The sequence below is a fragment of the Oryctolagus cuniculus genome, chromosome 6, assembly GCF_964237555.1.
Source record: "Oryctolagus cuniculus chromosome 6, mOryCun1.1, whole genome shotgun sequence".
Classification (NCBI taxonomy): domain Eukaryota; kingdom Metazoa; phylum Chordata; class Mammalia; order Lagomorpha; family Leporidae; genus Oryctolagus; species Oryctolagus cuniculus.
Genome location: NC_091437.1, coordinates 54883348 through 54903457, shown reverse-complemented (window position 1 = coordinate 54903457; position 20110 = coordinate 54883348). Strand labels below are relative to the sequence as shown.

At 45.8% G+C, this 20110-nt stretch overlaps 1 protein-coding gene across 22 annotated transcripts in view; it reads right to left on the bottom strand.

Annotated features, from left to right (window-relative positions):
- The window catches only part of TENM2 (teneurin transmembrane protein 2), a 1294348-nt gene that overhangs the window by 194740 nt on the left and 1079498 nt on the right, over positions 1 to 20110 (bottom strand). For 19 of the 22 annotated variants that reach the window (XM_051844425.2, XM_051844426.2, XM_051844423.2 and 16 more), the window contains one exon: positions 6165 to 6287. The exons of the other annotated variants lie outside the window; for them this stretch is intronic. In XM_051844425.2, the coding sequence (XP_051700385.1) occupies positions 6165 to 6287 (123 nt within the window). The remainder of the gene's footprint in view (positions 1 to 6164; positions 6288 to 20110) is intronic. 22 annotated transcript variants of the gene reach the window in all.

Here is a 20110-nt window from a genome sequence, read left to right as displayed (position 1 = left end):
TCACAATGAAGAGTGGAGGTGCAGCCCCAAGAAACAGATGTTTCAGATAGGATGGCTCTGGCTAGTTCATCTGTAGCTTCAAGATGAGATTTCTGGGGCTTTGGAGGCAGGATTCTAATGATCAATTTCACAGGATCGCCCAGCTCTATCACTCCACGGAAGATTGCCCATGTAAATGTGAAGCGATTGCCTATTTCTCAAACATGTACCTAAAATTTCAACCAGTTAAATAAGACTGATGTCGAGCAAAACGACAGCCTTCCATAGCCACATTAGGAGCTAATCATTTCAGAAAATGTTGCCATAATTCATTTACGGAAACAGCGAAACTATTCCCCAAACAAGCGATAAAGGGAACGGACTCACAGTCATACCAGGGAAATGAAGCTTCACGTTAATATGTCCTAACTTAACGGGACTGCGGAGGCACCTCCGTATCCATCTGCCTTGCAGATGACTCTGCCTCTCATGTTTTTATCTACTGCAAATAAAGTTGAATTCAGAATATTGCTTCAGTCATTACACTTCATTTCCACCTATGTGGGAATCAGCACAACCATCTTAGGGTTTCATTTAACCAACAGGTAAGTGAAAAGATTTTCCTAAAATACTTAGCTCCATTGCTCAAAAATATTGCTGGCCTGAGACACCAGCAGCTCATCAGCCTTCACCTGCTGTGGCTTGGCTATTCCCCAGGAATAGGTTTCCATCCTGAGAGCCACTGCTTCTGAGATGAGAGCCACAGTATCACCCAGCATTAATGACTTTGAAGAAATCTTTCAACTATTGGGATTCTATGTGGCCTTTCTATCTCTTGAAAATTCAGCTTGCTGTCTTAGGTAAAAATGGTCAACCCTTTGCCAGTCAGAGTATTAACAAATATTCCAACCTCTGAACTTGGTTCTACAGGAATACATCATTAAGTTTATTAGTATTATTAACAGAGAACATTTCTGAGTGGTTCTCACTGTTTTAATACCCTTATGGTTTCCCCCCAACTATCAGATAAGAAAACCAAGGTTCATGGAAGTTTGGGAAGTGACTGGCTCAAGGTCATACATCTCTTCAGCAGTGGAGCTGGCAGCCTTATCTGGTTGTCCATGAAACCCGTGCATCTAACCACTATGATTAGCGGCTGCATTTCAGACCCTGTGCAAGGTAGATGGGATACACATAGGTGTGCAGGCAGACAGCAAACAGAACCTATCTGGGTGTGCAAGTCAACTCTGAAAGGGAAATGAGGGCAAGGAGAATACTGTACAGAGGGAAACTGTGCTTCATTATTAAACCCCACGTCAAGATACGTTGATACAGTGTACAACAGGAACCATGCAACTTAGTGCAGTGTTGTGGGCTGTAGGCAGAAGTGGAAACCTACCATCATGGTGGATGCACTTAACGGGCACACATCTGTAACAAACAACAGAAGAAAAACATGGCTTCCAAAATGTGGGGAGGTGTTGTGTCTGCACATGGGCTGTTGCTGTGTTTGCCAGTAGATTTGCAGTCATGTGATGTTTGACTCCAATATAATGACCCCTGGTTCTTGTGGGAACTTCACTGACGCTGGAAAAGCCCCCATGTAGGGAGAGATCATTTGGAAACCCCAGGCTGTGTTCATGAAGAGGCTGACTGACGGGAGCCAGAGGAGGAATTACCAACCTCCCTGCTAATCTGGCTCCTAGTACCATGCATTAAGCCAACCAGTCAGAATCATTATGAAGTTTTTGCTGAAAGGGCAAGTGTAGAAAAACATGTTTCTAAACAGAATAACAGTCTTTGCCATTTTTTCCCAACTTGCATACCATCTGGAAATTCTGATTTTTTTTTCAAAGGGTAGGAAAGAAATGTGCTCCAGGCACAAATAAATGTTTACAGCTGAGTTATAAACCGAGAATGGTAGGACTTAAAACAGACAGGCTGGCAGTGATGGGACTCAAGCTGCAGTGACACAAATAATGCTGCGGGGAGCAGGCCAACTTGTTCTAGAAGTGGGCCCTCTGCACTGCCAAGTCCTGCTGCCCACTGACCTCAGCCAGCAAATGTGCAGGGAGCGATCCTCACCTGGGGCTTGTTGTAACTCTCAGAAGATAAAAGAAAACATCCAGTGTATAGTTGTGCATCCTGACATGCTCACAACTTCTTAGCTTTTGGAAAACACAGCACCTCAAAGGACAGACAAGGCAGCCCATGGAGATTTGTCAATGGACCCACTGAAGGCTGGGGTGATGACATCAGTGACAGTAACCAAGATTCCTGGCTGGCTTATGAAGTGCCTGCCATCACAAGCAATGTTTCCCAGGGCTTATTTCATTTATGTTGGGAGAACCATCTCACAGATGAGGAGCTAGGGGCGGAATGGCGATCCATGACTTGCCTAAGATCACAAGGGATGCTAAGTGATGGAGCTCCAGGATCCCATGTGACACAAAATACTTCTGTGCAACACCAATGAGAATATATGATGACTGGTACTTGGTCCAGAAGGAAAAGCTAACATTTTGGGAGTCTGGTCTCCTCGCTCCGCTTGCCTGCAATATGTTTTGTTATAGGAAAAGCTCTAGAAAAGTAGAAATAGGGTTTGGAAATGAAAGAGAGCAGTCATTAATCTTTGCTTTTGGTGAAGGGGAACATAGTAAATAGTGCAAGCTCTGTGGGTTGCTTGGCCTTTGTGGAACCTCATCAACTCTGCCCCGGCCACGCAAAAGCAGCCAAAGACAGTAAGTGAATGGGTCTGGCTGGGCTCCAATAAAACTTTATTTACAGTAACAGGCTGCTGGACAGAGGTGGCCCCCAGATAGAGTTTGCTGACCCCTGATACAGAGGACATCTTGAATTTAAAATTAGTGATAGATTTTGAAAATGATCCATGAAATGTGCCTTGGGAGTTTATTCTTTCTTGAAATCAGCACACCAGTGGGGTATGTGTGATGTGCCCTCTGCACACTTCTGTCTCTCTGGCCTCTGGGCCTAGCCAATCAACATGGATTCCCTTATGTTATCTGACCAGGTCAGAATACTGTATTGAATCTTTGTGTTCCAGGCTTATCTAATCCCAGATCTATAGAAAAAGCACCCGTGCCCTTGTAATGAAGATGTATGAGTTCATTCCTTTTAATATAGAAATACACGCAAGACGGTGAACGATTCTGGCAGGCTCTGTGTGCCCTCCTCTTGATGGGAAACCCAACTAACATCCACATACATTCAGGTTTAATTGAAAGAGAGGGGAGGAAAAATAAACCAAGAACAGCAACAAATGGAAAAGGGAAGGAAGACAAAGCCCACAGAACATACTCTCCCAACTAATTAATCAAGGGCTTCGTTTCCACTAACATATCCAAGAGGGTAGGCTGCCCTGTCTATTAGATTCGTTTCCAAACCTGAAGAGAGTAAACACTCCTAAAGACCAGTAATGAAATCTCTATTGATGTGCCATCTTACATGGGACTCACATGCCCGTGTTTTGCTTACATTTTAATTTGCTCCTGCTGGCTACTCACCCAGTAATTGCTTAATAAGATTAACCTTCCTGGCAATGTGTGGTGTATCTTGATTAAAACATTATCGGAGTGAAGGATTATCCTATACCACAAAAAAATGGAGGGGGTGTTATTTAATTAACTTATTGCCAATATATCTTGATTGTCTCTTTGAAACACTGGAAAACTAGTCGATTGGGATTGATTCAGGTTATCTAAATGTATAGAATTGGGGAGTGGGGAGGAAGGAGGTCACTGGGTAAAGAAATTCAGACCTAAGGTCACTTTACCTAAATGAGTTGGGTGTGCATGAGAAAAATAAAGTCTTTCTCATGACTTTATGAGCCAAACTTTTAAAACAACAAGAGGTACATCTTGAGTCATCAGAAGACTACTGCTTTGGTGTTCATTAAGGAGGTGTTTTGAGTTTTAGTTCACATTCAAGCTTCTGAAAAGATTGATTGGATAATGATTTGGCCAACATTTTGTGTCTCATAACTCATTTGGAAAATATTCAAAAAATGGTGATATTATATGACTTACGCAGTATTTTTGAAGGCCTGTGGCACACGAAGGGAAGAATTCAGATTCTTCTCAAGCCACAGTGGAAAGTGTTTCTTCTTCTGGGACTTACTCTCTGCCAGGAGTTTTCTTCTGCATTCTAGCCGAGCTGGTGTGGGCTGGTGAAGGGATGTGGGGGTTGGAAACCATGCTGATGCTCACTTGAGGTGAGCAGCTGATTTTAATTTATGGAGGCCAGCACAGATCAGCGATTCCCATATGTGAAGGACACGACTTCAAAGCACTTGAATCTAGCTCTAGAATGTGTACACAGCCTCACACAGAACACATCGCTAAGGCGGATGGCAGACTATACCCATTCACATTCAAATGTGTATTCTGTGTTCTGAGAGAGTGGTGGTGCTGACTTGCAGATGTTAACAGATAAAGCATAACAGAGACTCCCTAAAGTTTCTGAGGTCAGCACAACCGACATATTGGTAGACAGAAGTCTTCACTGTAGAGGGCTGTCTTGTATACTGTGGGTGGTGGAACCGCATCCTTGGCCCCCATGCACTGGATGCCAGTTGCAACACCACGTATTGTGACAATCAAACGATTCTCCAGACACTACCCCGTGTTGTCTGGGGAGCAAAATCATTCAGGCAAGACAGCGTGGTGTCAAGTACCACAGGTGGACAAATTTCAAATCTGAGCCCAACAGATTGAGGTCTGGACATTTTTGGTTAGTTAAAGCAGAACCTGGTCAGTCAAGGCAAAACACACTTTTCATTTTTAGGTCTAGCCGATAATGGAAAGCATATCATTTCATCTACAGATGAAACTTTTTCATGCTTACTTAGAGGTAATTTAGTGTTATGATTATGATAGATGAGTAGAGCGATTCTTAAAGACTTAGATAAAAAGAAAGAGAAGTCATACTTGAAGCATTAGGACAGCTCTGGGAGAATCATCTAAGCACATTAGCATCTCAGGATGGCTAATGGACACGCTGAGAGAGCAAAGGAATTCTGAAGTCTTCTCTCTGGAAAATGACTGATCTAAGGAAAGCACCCATGTCCTGCTGCAAGTTGCATAGGGCACAGATCTAAATTCAGGTTTGTACCTGTGTACTTGCTTGATGTGGGTTCTACTTCTAGAACATTCTAGATCTTAGTTCTCGGAAAGAGTTTTTTTCCCTGCAGAGTTGTTGAAGTTAAGCAATGCTAAGCTTGGTGCAAGGTAGGTGCCTAACAAATGCTACTTCATTGTTCTCTGAAATTTCCCTGTGAGGCATTTAAGAAAGGTGGGGGTAAACTGACTATACCTGCAAAGAGGCAGAGCTGAAAACACCGTGACTGGAAAAAGCCCTCCACCCAATCACTCTCCCTCTCTCCCTCTCTCCCTTTCTCCCTCTCTCCTGCCTGAAAGAGGCACACCCCTCCACGTGCCAGCCAGGCTAATGGTGCTATTGGCTGCTCTTGTCTTTTAATTGCTCCAGTCCCCATCTCCCCAAGGTTCTGTTTTCTCTCCTCTCTCTTAACACATTGTTAGCACCTAATTTTTTTTCCCCTGCAAGAATACAGTTGCCTGACTGCTTCCATAAACATTTCTATTGTCTCCTTCACTGTTCTGAGAAGAGAAGCTTTGTTGCCAAGTTGTCAAAACTCCTTTCTGTTCTCCCCCCAAAGGCAGAACAGCTCAGAGCTGTCTCTTTCAGGCCAAGCCAGGCGTGCTTCCTCCCCGGGGGGAGGCTGCGTCTCTCCTGGGGGAGAGGGACCCAGTCTAGTGGCATGTGCTGTCTGCTGCGCTCTGCCTTCTGATTAGGCAGGACTTTCTCCAGCTGCTGCTGCGGCTGCTGCTGTGGCTGCTGCTTCTGCCCAGGCTTTGGGATGCATTCAAGCAGCTCTAGCTGGTGCCAGCCGCTGTAGATAGCATAGGTAGGCACATTGCTCTAAGCAGGCAGTTTGCCAGCTCCGAGCGACTCCAGCCAAACACAGCTAACAGACAGGAACAGCAAACAGCTTTTAATGGGGGCACCTATGAAAGGCAATGGTTTTCCCCCCCTTCTTTTTTCCTTTCTGCAGACTTTCCAAGATTTGGATTAGAAGACCTGTACCACCTGGCGAGAGCTCTGAATTTTCCTGACCTCAGGAGGGCAAGCAGCAGCTGTAACCTCACCTTTGCCTCCAGATGGCATTGTTGCCACATCATCGTTTCCTGGTAAGCCGGTCCTTATCCCATTGTTAAAGGTGTGTCCATCTGCCGGCTGCAGTTGCCAATTGAGTCCGAGCAGATGCATTGCTGCAGGAGAGACAAAGTAATGAAAATATGAACAGATAATTCAGCAATGCAAATGTCAAGGGGAAGGGCCAGGAGCCTTTTTCCAACCGATTGCCTTTTAAGGAAGCTGCAGTTCAAAAATGGCTTGCCCTAGGCCGCAGGGATTAGCTAAATACAGAAAGTGAGCAGATCTGAGGGGCTGGCTCTCCTCTTCCAGTGCTGCTGCTCACAGCATCCCATTTGCTGGGTGGAAGAGGCACGAGGAAACAGCCCAGCCCTTCCTCAGAGCGCCTCGGCGGCTGGGAAAATGGCCCTGTGGAGTCACAGTCAAGGGGACGGCGCCTTCTCACCCATCCCTCACCACAGGGCGCAGCTGCTTTTAGACTGCTAGTCTTGGGGCCTTGGCAAGGATGGTTTGCCCTAAACTATGCAAAATGTGGATCAATTTCCAACTGATTTTAACCTAAATGGTACCAGGGGATCTCACTCCACCTGCTAGGAAACACCAGTGTGGTTGCTCTATCTGCAGTCGCACGGGCCCATTTTAAAGCTGATCTCTGAAACTATTTCAAACTGTAAAAATATTTTTCCTTTCCAGCTGTTGGCATGGGAAGTGGACAAATATTCTGTGTGGAAAGCAGTCCTTTTCTGAAAACATTACTATTCTCTCGCTCTCACTCTCGCTCTCCTTTGTTAAGGAACCAAGCACACCTGCAGAAGTCTTAGCATGTCAAGCCTCCAAACTTCTGGTCTTCCATGGCACTCACCCTGTTCCAGCTCTGCACAGGTTAGCAAACTCAGGACACCCTTAGCCTGGTGTTCTTGGTTTTACAGAGTGGAATGAATGGCAGCGCCCCCACCCCCACCTGTCTCCTTTCAGAGTCCTTCTCTAAGAGATTCTTCATTTGTAGGTAAATAAGGAGCTCTCCCCTCTGCCTGTCTTCCACCCAAACAGTCAGGGTGCCAAGGTGTGGCTCTCGCATTTCAACTGGACACAGGCTGATGCTACATTCCTGCACTGTTGGAGATAGAGGGCTGTTGACAAGGGAAGATTCCAAGTTTGATGTGGGGATAGGAGGAACAATTAACCACAGGAAACACTATTAACAATGCTTAGGAAATTGTTCACACAGCAATTAATCCTGTGTGCCTACCACCACTCAGAGTCAGGCTGCATCCTTTTAAGGTCACAAACCCATCTTCAAACAATGCAGCTCAGATTGATAGCTGCAGACTGAGGCAGGGCAGTGTCATTTGTGCGTGTATGCACGTGTGTGCATGTGCACACATGGTTTTACACACTTCCTGTCTCAGACACGTTTTCTTCTGTATATCAATGTGAAATGTGAATCTCACTGTTGCAGCTTTTCAAGATGATAAATACTAATAAGATTAAGGAACATTAACAGTACGCTTGCTGTCAGAGTAGCACCTAATTTTCTCCTGCAGTTTATCCGTTGTATGTAGGTCACTTACTTGAAGAGACTAAATTCTATTGCCTCAAATAATGACATATTTTCCCTGTACAGAGGTCAGGAAATGAGAACTAATCATGGAGGTTTCAAGATAACGATAGCTTCTGATTTGTAATTACCAGGTGAAGGGAGCCAAGGAATTAGCTATTTTAAAATGATTTTTTTTAAAAAAGATGATACTATTGGGTTATCCAGGCTTGCCTTGAGCCAGCTGCTGCTGCACTTTGAGACATTGTTCTTTCGAGGACAGTCTCTTTTTAAGACAGACACGGACAGGTACTGCAGGAGCAGCTGGGGCCCAGAGCTAACAAAGCTTTGATTTTCACATCCACAGAGGGAAGTGGCGGGTCTTATCAGGCAAAGATGGCAATGTCCCCAATTCCCCACCCACATGAACACTCCTGTCATCGCTGCTCTCCTCCAAGAGCCCTCAATCTTGTCTTTGCAAGGGGCAGAGCAGACTGCAACCATCAGCTTTGGGAAAGCAGCAAGCAAACAGCTCCCTAATCTCGCTGAACGTAAAGAGGACGTCTCAGAATCTGTTCGTTCCTGCCCCTTTCCTTCCTGCCCCTTCTTCTTGTGTGTTGGGCTCCATAGTCTCTCTCTCTTTTCTTTTTCTAAAGGCATTCTGAAAATAAGCAAAGTGCAAACAAGGTGACAAGGGTTAGGGTCGGAGTCCACAAGTGACTTCCCAGACAACTACCGGAAGCGAGAAGAAAAATACGAAAGGGAAATGAAGTTGAGAAAGGAGAGGCAGATCTGCTGAGCTTAAGGACTGTCCTCCCAGCAGAAGCAAAGCAACCAAAATGAAACTCAAGTTTGGGCATATTTCCTGTTGTTGAGTTGAATGCTAAGTAAGCAAGTAAGAATTAAATCAAGGGTTTAACCACCTTCTCTTAGTTTTGGGGGGGTCATCTGGAATTGGCTTTTGTTGGTACTTCCTGTTTTGTTTGCCTGTCGGGACCAGTCACTCCTTCTCTCATCCTTGAGTATGGAAATGTGACAATCTTTCTGGCCTATGGGAATGGACCAAGTGCCTGTAGAACGAAGGCCCAGGGGAGCGGTGACTTAAATGAGTTTCCTGACTAACGAGAATCTGGTTTCTTCTTCTGCCACTGACTTGCTCTGTGGCTTGTGTTGAGAACTCGGTGTTTCCATCACCGCCTCTTCCTTTTGTGAAGGCTTCCCTTTGCAGGTAGAAAAATGGCTCAGACACCTGCCATTCATGGAAGGTCTGGCAGAGTGTCTTCAACACAGAAGGTCCTCCATCAAAGTTTATGTGGGGGCAGATTTGGGGGCTTGGAATGTAGGCTGTCATAAGCACATAAATAAAAAATAATGCATTACACTATGACATACAACAGTGCTGCAGAGAGAAGGCCATTGTGCCTCTGTCAGCATATCAATGCCTGCTACCCACTGTACTCCTGCTATGGCCAGGTACCATAGTAGATACTCTTCAGATGTGACCTCAGGACTCTCAGGTAGGTACTTTCATTACTGGCCATTTCAAAGATGAGGAGAGTATTGATTGAGGAAACACTGATTTAAAGCGGGCTCTCAGAATGAGAAGGGAATTACAGTGGCAGCTGACTGCCTGCTTCACACTTCACAGTGATCTGCCTAAAAGTTGTGAGGGCAGTGGGGTCTCAGCAGAACTCATGATCATCCCACTAGAACTGATGAATGAATGATCTCTCACCATAATGAGCACTGCTTCCCTGAGGGGGTTATATTTCTTCACCCTGTTGAATTCAGACATGGCCCCATGACCTGAAAGCACACACTTTATCACACAGTCATCCTGGGTCTTGAGAGAAAATGACACAGGTCACAGCCATGGCTGGCCAGTAACAGGACAGAGAGCGAGTGAAGACATATGCTGTTACCCTAGTGAGCCACTGAGAGTCCACGGTGCTTTGTTACAATGGCATCTCTGAGATTACCTTGACTGACACATCATTCACTTATAAGCAGAGTGGAAGATGTGATTTTTATAAAACAGATCTCCATGCATCACTTTGCTTTGTTGGGTCAGATTCCTTTTGGAAACCTGGCCAGGAAGAGTCAGCACGTAAGTTGAGCCATTACGTTTGTTTCCAAGAACATGAAAAATTAGCTCTTTATACCTTATGTTATAATGCCTTCAATTCCAATCTACTCCCAAAGCCAGGCTTAGAAAGCTGAGAAGACTTAGAGTACCAGTTATTGCTTCTTCATTGCAAGATTTCATGGAAATGCTGGACTCAATGAGAGATCATGGGTACACTGTGGTCTCCTCCACCCACCCCCTTGAATGCTCCAGCAGCTCATCCCAGAAGGTCTAGTTCACACCATTGTAGGGTCAGAAGTGAAATGAGTTTGGGAGGCCCTCTCCCTAATGTTACTCCCTCCCAATGACAGCCAAAATGTACAATTCATCATGATTTGACAGGCTGTGCTCCAGGGAGACCCTCGGATGGAAAAATGGGGTCCATGGGTCAGCAAGGATGGGGCGGGGAAGGGCTCCAAGCACAAGCTCATAGAATCCAGGTGGTGGCTGGGAAATCAGCCACTAAAAGCACAATAGGCAGCCAGACTGAAAGTATCCCTCTGGCTAATTGGAGAGAACTTTCCTGAGTGCTGAAAAGGAACCAAGACAGGATGGAGAGACCACACACAGGTCGCAGATTTCAGACAGAATAATAACCAGACCCACCTGGAGCTGGGGTGATGTTTTCTTATTGAAGTTGCTATGTTTTTGTGCCAGATGGGCTCTAATTGAAATACTCAGAGGGAGCCAGAGCAAGAGAAAGGGAGCGGGGTTGGTTATGGGCAACTGAGAATTCTCCAGCAGCCACAAGGGTAGGGTGATTAAAGGCCCAGAAAAGTGGCAGCTTGGAATGGGGGGGCAGTGTGTGTGAAATAGTAATTAGGGTTTGTGTGGGCCCTGCTGGGTGCCACTTAGAACCTTCCCTGTTCAGAGGATCAGCCTGACAAGAGAGTCAATCAATATGTCAGCAATCCTTCCCAGAGAGCTGCTCAGCCCCTGCTTGTCAAGGAGGGCAAACATGGAAGCCACAGATGCTCTGTGTTTGCTGAGCAGGCCCCAGGAGCAGGGGGTATCTTGAAAGATCAGCCTTGTCAATACATAACCCGGGGAGGAGATTGGGATTTCCCTTTGAAAATGGAAGACTTCAGCCCAAGCACAGCTTAGGGAGTGGGGGGAGGGAGCCAAGCCTGCTGGGTCTCCTGGCTCAGCAAGCGGCCAGATTCACAGGAGCCTTGGAGAGGCCTCAGAGAGCAGGCGGGAGGACAGGAAGGGTCAGGGATGGGTCTCCCTGCCTCCACACCAGCCAGCTTTAAGTCTCCTGTGGGACACGCAGTCATTTCCAAAAATGCCACTGCTGAGAGGAGGGAACCATAGTGGAATAATCAGGGCTAACCCTGAACTTGCAACAGGCAACCTGTAAAGGCACCTTTGCAATCAGCAGGGAAAATTAACACATGCAAATGAGTCTCCTCACCGATGATGGTGGCAATTAACATTTATTTTGACAATGTGCCAGGGATTGGGCTAATTACTTTAACTATGGCATTTATTCATTATTTATCATTCACAAATATTTATTGAGCACCCGCCGTGCATCAGATGTGTCCTGAGCTCTGGGAGAAAGCAGTCAACAAAACAGGATCCTTGCTCTCATGGAACTTACATTCTAGTGGAGAGAGAAGAACCAGACACAGCAGGGAAAAGCAAAGTTACCGCTGGGCAGCACCAAGGGCGTGGCAGATGGGCATGCAAAGGCTGTTTGCTTTTTCCTTTGATCTAGGGCGGTCAAGGATGGAATCTGGGTTGGTGACTTTTGAACAAAGAACTATGAGGAGTGAGATAGCAGTTTGTGGGGATGGACTCTCCAGGTAAGGGGAAAGGAAGGTGATGGGGCAGGCAGGGCAGTGGGAACCGATAACTTTGGAGGGATTTTGCCTTTTGTTCGCATGAGGGGATGACCCTGGAGGATCCTCACCCCCTCCCATCATTGTTACTCCATAATGTGGCACTTACTCTGCATTTCATAGACAAGGAAATGGAGGCTTAGCGAGGTGAAGTGGCTTGCCCAAGAGCACAGAGACAGGAAAATGGGAAATCTGGGGCTGCCACCCAGGCACATGGAGCTCGGGAACCCCTTGTGCTCCCGCTGGTGACTCCATTCAGAGGTCTCCTGGAAGGCATCCCCACTCTGAGATTCCTAAGTGCAACCACTTAGCCAAGACTCAACAGGACAGGTAGGCTACAGATTTCATTACTCAATATTGTCAAAGGACCGTGCATGAAGGGATGATGTCACTTGGTAAGCAGTCATGAGTCCTTGGGTCAAGCAAGTGGTTTGCCATTTAACTTAAAAGACCCAGCAATGCCAATGTAAAAGAAATCTGGCAACTTCAACAGTCAGTCAGGCTGGGCAACAATCAACGTGTTCGGCGATTTTCTCCCGGGTTTGTTTGCTTCTCATGCTTTGGGGATGCAGTTCAGTATGTTGCTTCTTTCTCAGAGAGGAGGGCCCCACTGCAATGTCTTAGAGGCATCTTTTGGAGGAATGCTGTCAGTACCAAAATTACATTCTGCCTAAAAGAAGAGATGCAAATAAAAGCGGGAGGGATAACATTCTTGGAAATGCCTTGAGTCTTAAAAGGAGTTTAAAAAATTTAAATCTTAAAAGAGTTTAAAAAAAAAATCTCCCTTTCAAACCACCTCGGTGAAGTGATTTCTCTTATTTTTCCCAGACAGGGTTGCAATACACTGAATGGAATAAATTTTCAAAGCCCCGATGGAAGTTACGCCCACAAATCCCTTTACTGGTAATGGGATTTGTGCATCTATCTCCCAAGAATGCTCTGAAAACTAACTTGCCTCTGTCCAACTTCCAGCTTGCAGCTTCCAAAATGGTTGCAAAGCTCACGGCCCAGGAGTTACAGAGAAGAGGAAGGCTGAGAGGTAGATACAATCCCAGAATCCTGGCATGACAACTCGAAATGAGAGGGCTTTGCAGAAATGCACCTGCAGTCACATCTCTACAGGCACTTTCTCATCTCCCAGCCGCGCTCCTAGAATGGTTCTCAGCAGGGATTTTGTCTGCTGCCTTCCTAATTCGAGTCCCTTTCCATCCCCTCCTGCATGTCTGTCATGAGAACACAATGACAGGTGCACGAGGCAGCTCTGGGACCAGGGAGCAGTGTGTTCTCCAGACAAGAAGAATCCACACGGAAGAACCAGTGCATTAATCTATTCTTGTGACAGGCTCAGGATGGTACAGCAAGAGGAAGTGGTAGGAGATTAATCAATTCCTGAGCTGGGGGGAAACCAACAGGCTCCTTGCAGCTTCAGCATGAGTGGTGCTCCCGAGCTGGTGTCATCCCTCCCTGTGTCCCCGTGAACCCTCTGCTGCAGGTGCACTGCAGGTGGCTGCCGTTGACGATGCGGGTTTGTGGTGTCTGGTCTGCTGAGGTGACCTCTAACGACACCCCCTCGCGGGCAGCATCACCAGGCAGATCAATACGCAAGGCAGACACATGCGCTCACAGCCACTTTCTTTTCCTCCCGTGCAGAGCCCAGGAACGCGCCCAGCTGGACAGGCATCCCATTGTCCACCAAACTAGCTCATCCTCATGCAGATAAACACATGCCTAGAGCCATCAGCCACACAAGGTATCATTTCCCATCCCCAGACCACCGTGTTCCTGCTGCTATTTTTCCCAGGAAAGAAATAAAATAAAAGCCTTTCTTTCTCCAAGAAAGGGCCCATGTGATCAAAATACCTTTAGAGAATGATAATATCGGGAGGTTTTATTCACCAAATAAATCATGGGCTGGGATTTTAAGAGCTTTTGTGATAACAAAAAAAAAAAAAAAAAAAAAAAACAACCACATGGCCACGATCCACACGCATACACCTCAATGCATCGCATCTTTCTTCCCCTGAGCTTGTCATTCAGTGTTGACAACCCAAACAATGTTTGCCCTTCTTCAAAGAACAGCCACCAGCAGCCCTGTAAAGGAGGGGTAGATAGATCCACAACTCTACCAGCTACAAAGGCAAGGCGGCACGGGTGGCGCGTGGCACGCAGCCACTGGAATCCTAGGAAGCAGACATTATGAATGTTTTAGAGGATAAGATGTCGTATCGATCGGTGGATGTGCAACGTGTGCTGGAACAAAGAGGGAGAGGTCTCCTGTGAGAGACTGGCTTCTGCAAGCACGAGTGGCCAGGGGTCAGGCAGGTGCCAGGGAGGGCCCTGGCCACACCTGTTCCTAAGGCATGTGTCTTCTCTTGGCTGTGGCAAGCCAGGCTGGAGATAGTCCATATTTGCTTCCTGAATCCTGCACGGCTCCCTACAAACTGCTCCCAGGGAGCCCATAACAAGGCAGCGTGAAGCTGGGCAAAAAATCCAGAGGGGAGGCCTTAGGACTCAAAGGTGAAGGCATTTCCCTGGGGTGAGTTCTGGAAGCAGACCAGACTCATCGCCATCAGGGATCCAGTTTCTGCAATACTATTCATAAGCAGATGACTACGGGCAAACCAATTTACCTCTGCGAGCTTCTCTTTCCTTAGCTATAACAGAAGCTACGATTCTGCAGAAATACTGACTCCATGTCAAGCACTGTCTTTAGTCCTTTGTAAGCACCACCTCAGTTATTCTTCAAGACAAATTTAGAGGTGAGCACTGCTGTGCCCATTTACAGAGGAGGGAATGGAGGCATGATGGTGTTGGCAGTACAAGCAGGCTGGGCAGCTGGTTTTTGAACCACACACGTGCCCTCAGCCATGATTTCTTGCTTGGCAATGAAATCTTTATGGGGACATAAAGCCACCTGAAAGGCAGAAGAGGTGTCGGGAAGGTGCGAGGCACACAGGAAGCACTCGGCAAACATGTCCCACTCTGTGTTGGGTCTTGGGTCCTTTGGGTGGTAGAGCAATGGTGATTGTGGCTGATGTCTATGAAGCATGTGCCAGGCTCTGGGCCAAACAGTTGTCACCAGTTGTATGCAAAATGGTTCATTTTGCAGCTGGAGAAACTGAGGCTCAGGGAGCTGAGGGAACATGCAGCTGCGAAGTGGCAGAGGCAGGATTTGAACCCAAGCTGTGAGATTCTGAGGCTCGAGCTTCCAGGACCACAACACCCATCCCACAGCAGCACAAGTGTCAGGGATTCCTCCAGGAAATTTCCTCCCATTTGCACCCCCTTTCAGAGAAACCTCTGTACCACACTAGCCTGGCAGAGCCAGTCAGGATGGGCTCCAGCTCATCTGATCAGGACTTTTGCAGTGCAGACAGATGCTTGTCCTAGGCTTACTTGAGAGAAAGGCCTTGTGTAAAGTCATGGCCACCAGTGACTGACTGAACCAGGAGTTGAAACTTGATCTTTTGACTCTTTTTCAGGTATTCTCTCTATTGTCCTCTTCCGTCTGTATAAAGACAGAGACTTCTGAAGCTATATGCAATGCAATGCCTGATTGAAGGGATAATGAGGGGACATCAGAGAAGCCTCCTCCTGTCACCCACCACAGAATTTTTAAAAAATTTACTTATTATTTATTGAACAGAGTGAGAGAGAAAGAGAGAGAGAGAGAGAAATCTTCCATCTGCTGGGTTACTCCCCAAATGGCTGCAATGGCCAGGGCTAGACAGGTCTAAGCTAGGAGCCAGGCACTTCATCTGGGTCTCCCACATGGGTGCAGGGACACAAGCACTTGGGCTACCTTCTGCTGCCTTCCTAGGCACATTAGCATTAACAGAGAACTGGAGCGGAAGTGGAACAGCCAGGACTCGAACTGGCACCCATATGGGATACTGAATCATAAAGTGGCAGCTTAACCTACACCATGCCAGTCCCCCAGCTCAAATTTTTACTACAAGAAATTGTTTGCAAGGTAGGATGTGAGCAAAAATGACTGGTTAATAAAAATAATCAACAAAATACATATTGTAGTCTTTCTGATCCTAAATTCATTAGCTTGATTGTCTGTGAACCGTGAGTTCTATTGTAGGACTTCATTCACAAGAGTCTAAACCTCCCTCCACCCCCACTTTCTACTTTCATCTGGTCTGACTACACAGCACGGTCGATAGAAACGTGTTCCCTCCTGCATGTGAGCTTCGTGCTTTCTCAAGAGTGAGCAATGCGTTGAAGAAACAAGGCTGGTGAGCCAGTCCTGTCTGCAGCTCTCGTTTCAACTTGGTCATTTGTTCAGCAAAGCCAAATTAGGCACACGGGGAGGCTGCCAGTGTCCTTTTCAATTTTTAATTTCTGACATGGTTAGCAAAAGGGTTTTAAACTCAGAAATAAAAAAAGAAATCCTGTATTAGCAAATTGGGCTTGATCTTTCTCTTAAATGGTTTTTAGTTAAGTGGATTTCATACGGCTAACCTGAAACATTTAAAACTTAATTCTGATGGAAAGAAACATCATGTTTTTTAAAAAAAGAGTTCTATCTCGCAGGGCCTGATTAGGTAGCAGGGAATGAGAAGCCAGGATCTGCGGTAGTCCTCCGACAGGCCTCCTCTGCACACGGTCAAGTTCTAACAAGAAGAAAGCTAATCCGGAAGAAGAAAATAGGAGGATTTCTCTTTGAAAGGTAAGATATCTGTGCCTATGAAAAAGAACGACATTTTCATCTGCAATTAGATAAATGACACAATTAGAATTATTTTGAGTTTGTGACAATTTGCTTAATAGAGCTAATTTCAAGGGTTTTATGTGACACTCAAGTCCCACACGTTTCTTTCGTGGTAAAGGTACACACTCCTCTCAACAGGCAGCGGCATGGCAGACTGCTGTGACATTTTCGGCTTAGACAAAGCATTGGAGTGACAGCAGAGAGACATTGGACACAGCTTATAACAAGCCTGCCGCCTCCTTAGGGCGTATGTTCCCGCCCTCCGTCAGAACTCTGTGGAAGATCCCAAGCCAGGCACAACCCAGTTCACTCCCAGGTGGGGGCCCCTGTCTCCAGAAATGAAAGGACAGAAACAAGTGTTGGTGAGGATGGGAAGAAAGGACAGTCCTTGTACACTGCTGGTGGGAACGCAAAACAGTGGCGATTCTTCGGTAAATTAAGTGCAAGACTGCTACAGGAGCAGTACACTTCCTTTGTAAACATACAAAGGAAATGAAATCAGCACATCAAAGAGAGACTTACATACCCATGTTTATGGCCCATTGGGCTATTCGCAATAGCCGAGGGATCAACAGAGGTGTCTGTCAACAGAGGAATGGGAAAAGAAAACAAGGGATATATATGCAATGGAATATTACTCAGCCATATAAAAGGACAACATCCTGTCCATTTGTGGCAACATGGATGGAACTGGAGGGCCTGAACTGAACTAAGCCAGGCACAAAAAGCCCAGATCCTGTATGTTCACACTCACGTGTGGATGCTCACAAGCTCACTTCATGGTGGTAGAGAGGAGAACAGGGGTCACTAGAGAGAGAAAGGGAAGGCAGGAGGAGGGATGGGGGTGTCACACAGCAGGGACCAAAACACAGCTGAGTAGAGGAATAAGGCTTGGTGTTTTATAACAAAGCAGGCTAACTATAGGGATACCCACATATGAATGACTCCATAAAGATTTAGAAGGGTTCAAAGCTTCCCAATGCACAGAACTGGTAACTGTCTCCAGAGATGGAAATGCCAATCACCCCGATGCGGTCATTACACACTGCATACAGGTATCAAACACTGTACCCCATGAATATGCACCCCTCAAAAATTGACATTAATAAAAAAAGTCCTTTAAGGGTTATAAAATATATCCCAAACCCTGCCTGGGCGAGATCTCCTAGACTCGCATATTCAGGGTGAAATAAAGATGAGCATGTTTGTCAGGTTCCCCGACTTGGTTTTCATCGCTACGCTCGCTCAGGCTTGGGATTCTCAGTGTGTCCCCTCCTAGACTGACCTGATGTCACTGAACTTTACAAGGCTGTCCTGAGATGGGCACTTCTGATCATTATTTTTATGCTTAAACGACCAAGACTTGCTGTAGTCACACAATATCCCCAGACGGCCAGATTTTTTTCTTTTTCTTTTCCTTCAGAGTTGCTCATTCCGGCAAGGTCTCATAGTTAGGACTAAACCTTAGAGACCACTCTGTCCCCCAGCTCCAGGGAAGCCTTTCATTCAGATCCTCTTGGCTTCTTTCCACATCTAGGAGAAAGGATTGTCCAAGGTAACAGCTTGGGCCTCGCCTCTGAAATATCCACATGTTCTGTCACTTTCTACCCTGAATGTCGTTTGCCTGATGCTCCCAACAGAAATATAATACAAGACATACAAAATTTAAAATTTCCTAGAAACCATACTTGGTAAAATTAAACCGAATATTGTTTTTAACCCAATATATCCAGAATATCACAGTTCAACATAGAATCAACATAATTTACAGTTTTTTTCCCCCTGTAGCAACTCTGGCTTGCACTTGACACTTACAGCCTATTCATTTCATTCAGATGCTAAAGTTTCAACAGTGAAGTGACAAGTACTTCTGCCAAAACAAAAAAACGTTGGTGGGCAAAAATATTGTATATCGCTTCAGGTAAACACTGAAATCAAAAGTCTGTAAATTCACTGTTTCAGTGGCACTGAACATGGTTCAAGCACCCAACGGCTATGTGTGCCCACTGGACAGAGCCTATCCAGACCAAGGTGGTCTCATGGAGTTCAAGGCTGTCTTCCTACCTGGACGTTCCTGGGAAACGTTACGTGCGCACCTCTTACAGTATTTACGGCTTACGTGGTAATTACTACCCCATCTTCCACCTTCCCCCCAAATTTTGAGCCATGAGCACTTTGAAATTGACACTGAATCTTCCTTCCCCTCTTCAAGTGTGCCCCTGCAACCAGCAGAAGGTTTAGAAATACACCTTTAGGAAATATTGATTGAATGCAAGAATGACTTAAAAACCTGTGTTTAAGAAATGCAATTTACTGCATCCTTCCAGTGTGCCAGGCTGGAAATCAGCATCATAATAGTATTAAGTAGTCTCTGCTGAATTCTTACTTTGTGCCAGCTTCTGAAGTATTCCTGGCTTTTTTTTTTTTTTTTAAGGCATTTCTCATCTGATCACCCAAAATAACCAAAAACTCACCTTTGGAGGTAGAAGTTATTATTCCCATTTTACACACGAGAAAACTGAGGCTTAGAGAGATTTACTAACCTGCCCATAGACAAGTGCCAGAGTCAGGAATCCATCCATTAATCTTAAACACCTGGCAAAATTCCCCTAAGCTCAGTCGTGATGGGCCATCTTCATGGTTTTTACTAAATCTGAACTCTGCCTATACTTTTATTTCTGGACTACATTTTAAAATCAGTCCTCCTTTTCAAAACTCTAATTGGGTTAGCCTGATTCCCCCCACCCAAATCCATGAAATAAAAGACATGATGTGTTAATTAGAAGGTTTTAGGATACATTACAATAAATATTTCCTGAAAGAAGTTTGCACAACTAGTCCACAAGCCGTACATATTTCAAGACCTCACATTGCACGTGATAAATATCTTTAATTCTTATTTGTCAATTAAAAGTAATATAATAAACTTTAAAAGGAAAAAAAACTGTGCTCCTATTCCACACAGGGTCCTGCTGTGTCCTACCAGTGGTACAGCTACTGCCTAGGCTTGGGTGGACGCTACCCACACCAGATCTAACCTTCAGCGCTGGCCTTTCTGTTCCCAAAGGCGCACCTTGTTTCCGTGGTTCCCAGTCTCTCACACAGTAACCCAACAAAGAGAGACACCGGTGGTGGAGGGGAGGCTCTCACTGGCCAATCTTTCCTTCTTATTTCTAGGCGCACTAAAGCAAAGCATGAGACCAAACCTTCCAAGCCACTTGTCTCGAAAATTTTTGCTTCCCTTCCCCAGGGCCAGAGGACAAAGACCAGTTCCAGGAGGCTGCCGGTGTGCGGTGGATTCTTGCTGCTGTGCGCTGCCCTGCCTTACACCTGGGCAATGCCACGAGCGTCTCAGATCTGTTAGAGCCCAGAGCCCTTAGCCTCCTCCTATGCTCCACCTGCCCATCTCCCATCCCTGGAGGATGTGTTTCTGGGTCATCCGCTTTCTATCTAATGTGACAAACTCACTGCCAATCACCGGGCACCTACCTTACCCCAAGTACTATATATGCTCAGTGTAATTTTCAGTAGGAATAACAGCCAACATGATTGTAGTGGGTTCCAGACCCTGGTCTATGCCTTTGAAATATTTAGATATAAAATTATCCTTCTGGTAGCTCACACATGATAGAAAAGACCATTTTTTAAGGTTCAACCTAATATATTAATCAATTAACATTGGAGCTCTAGAGGCAGATTCTCTTATTATACCC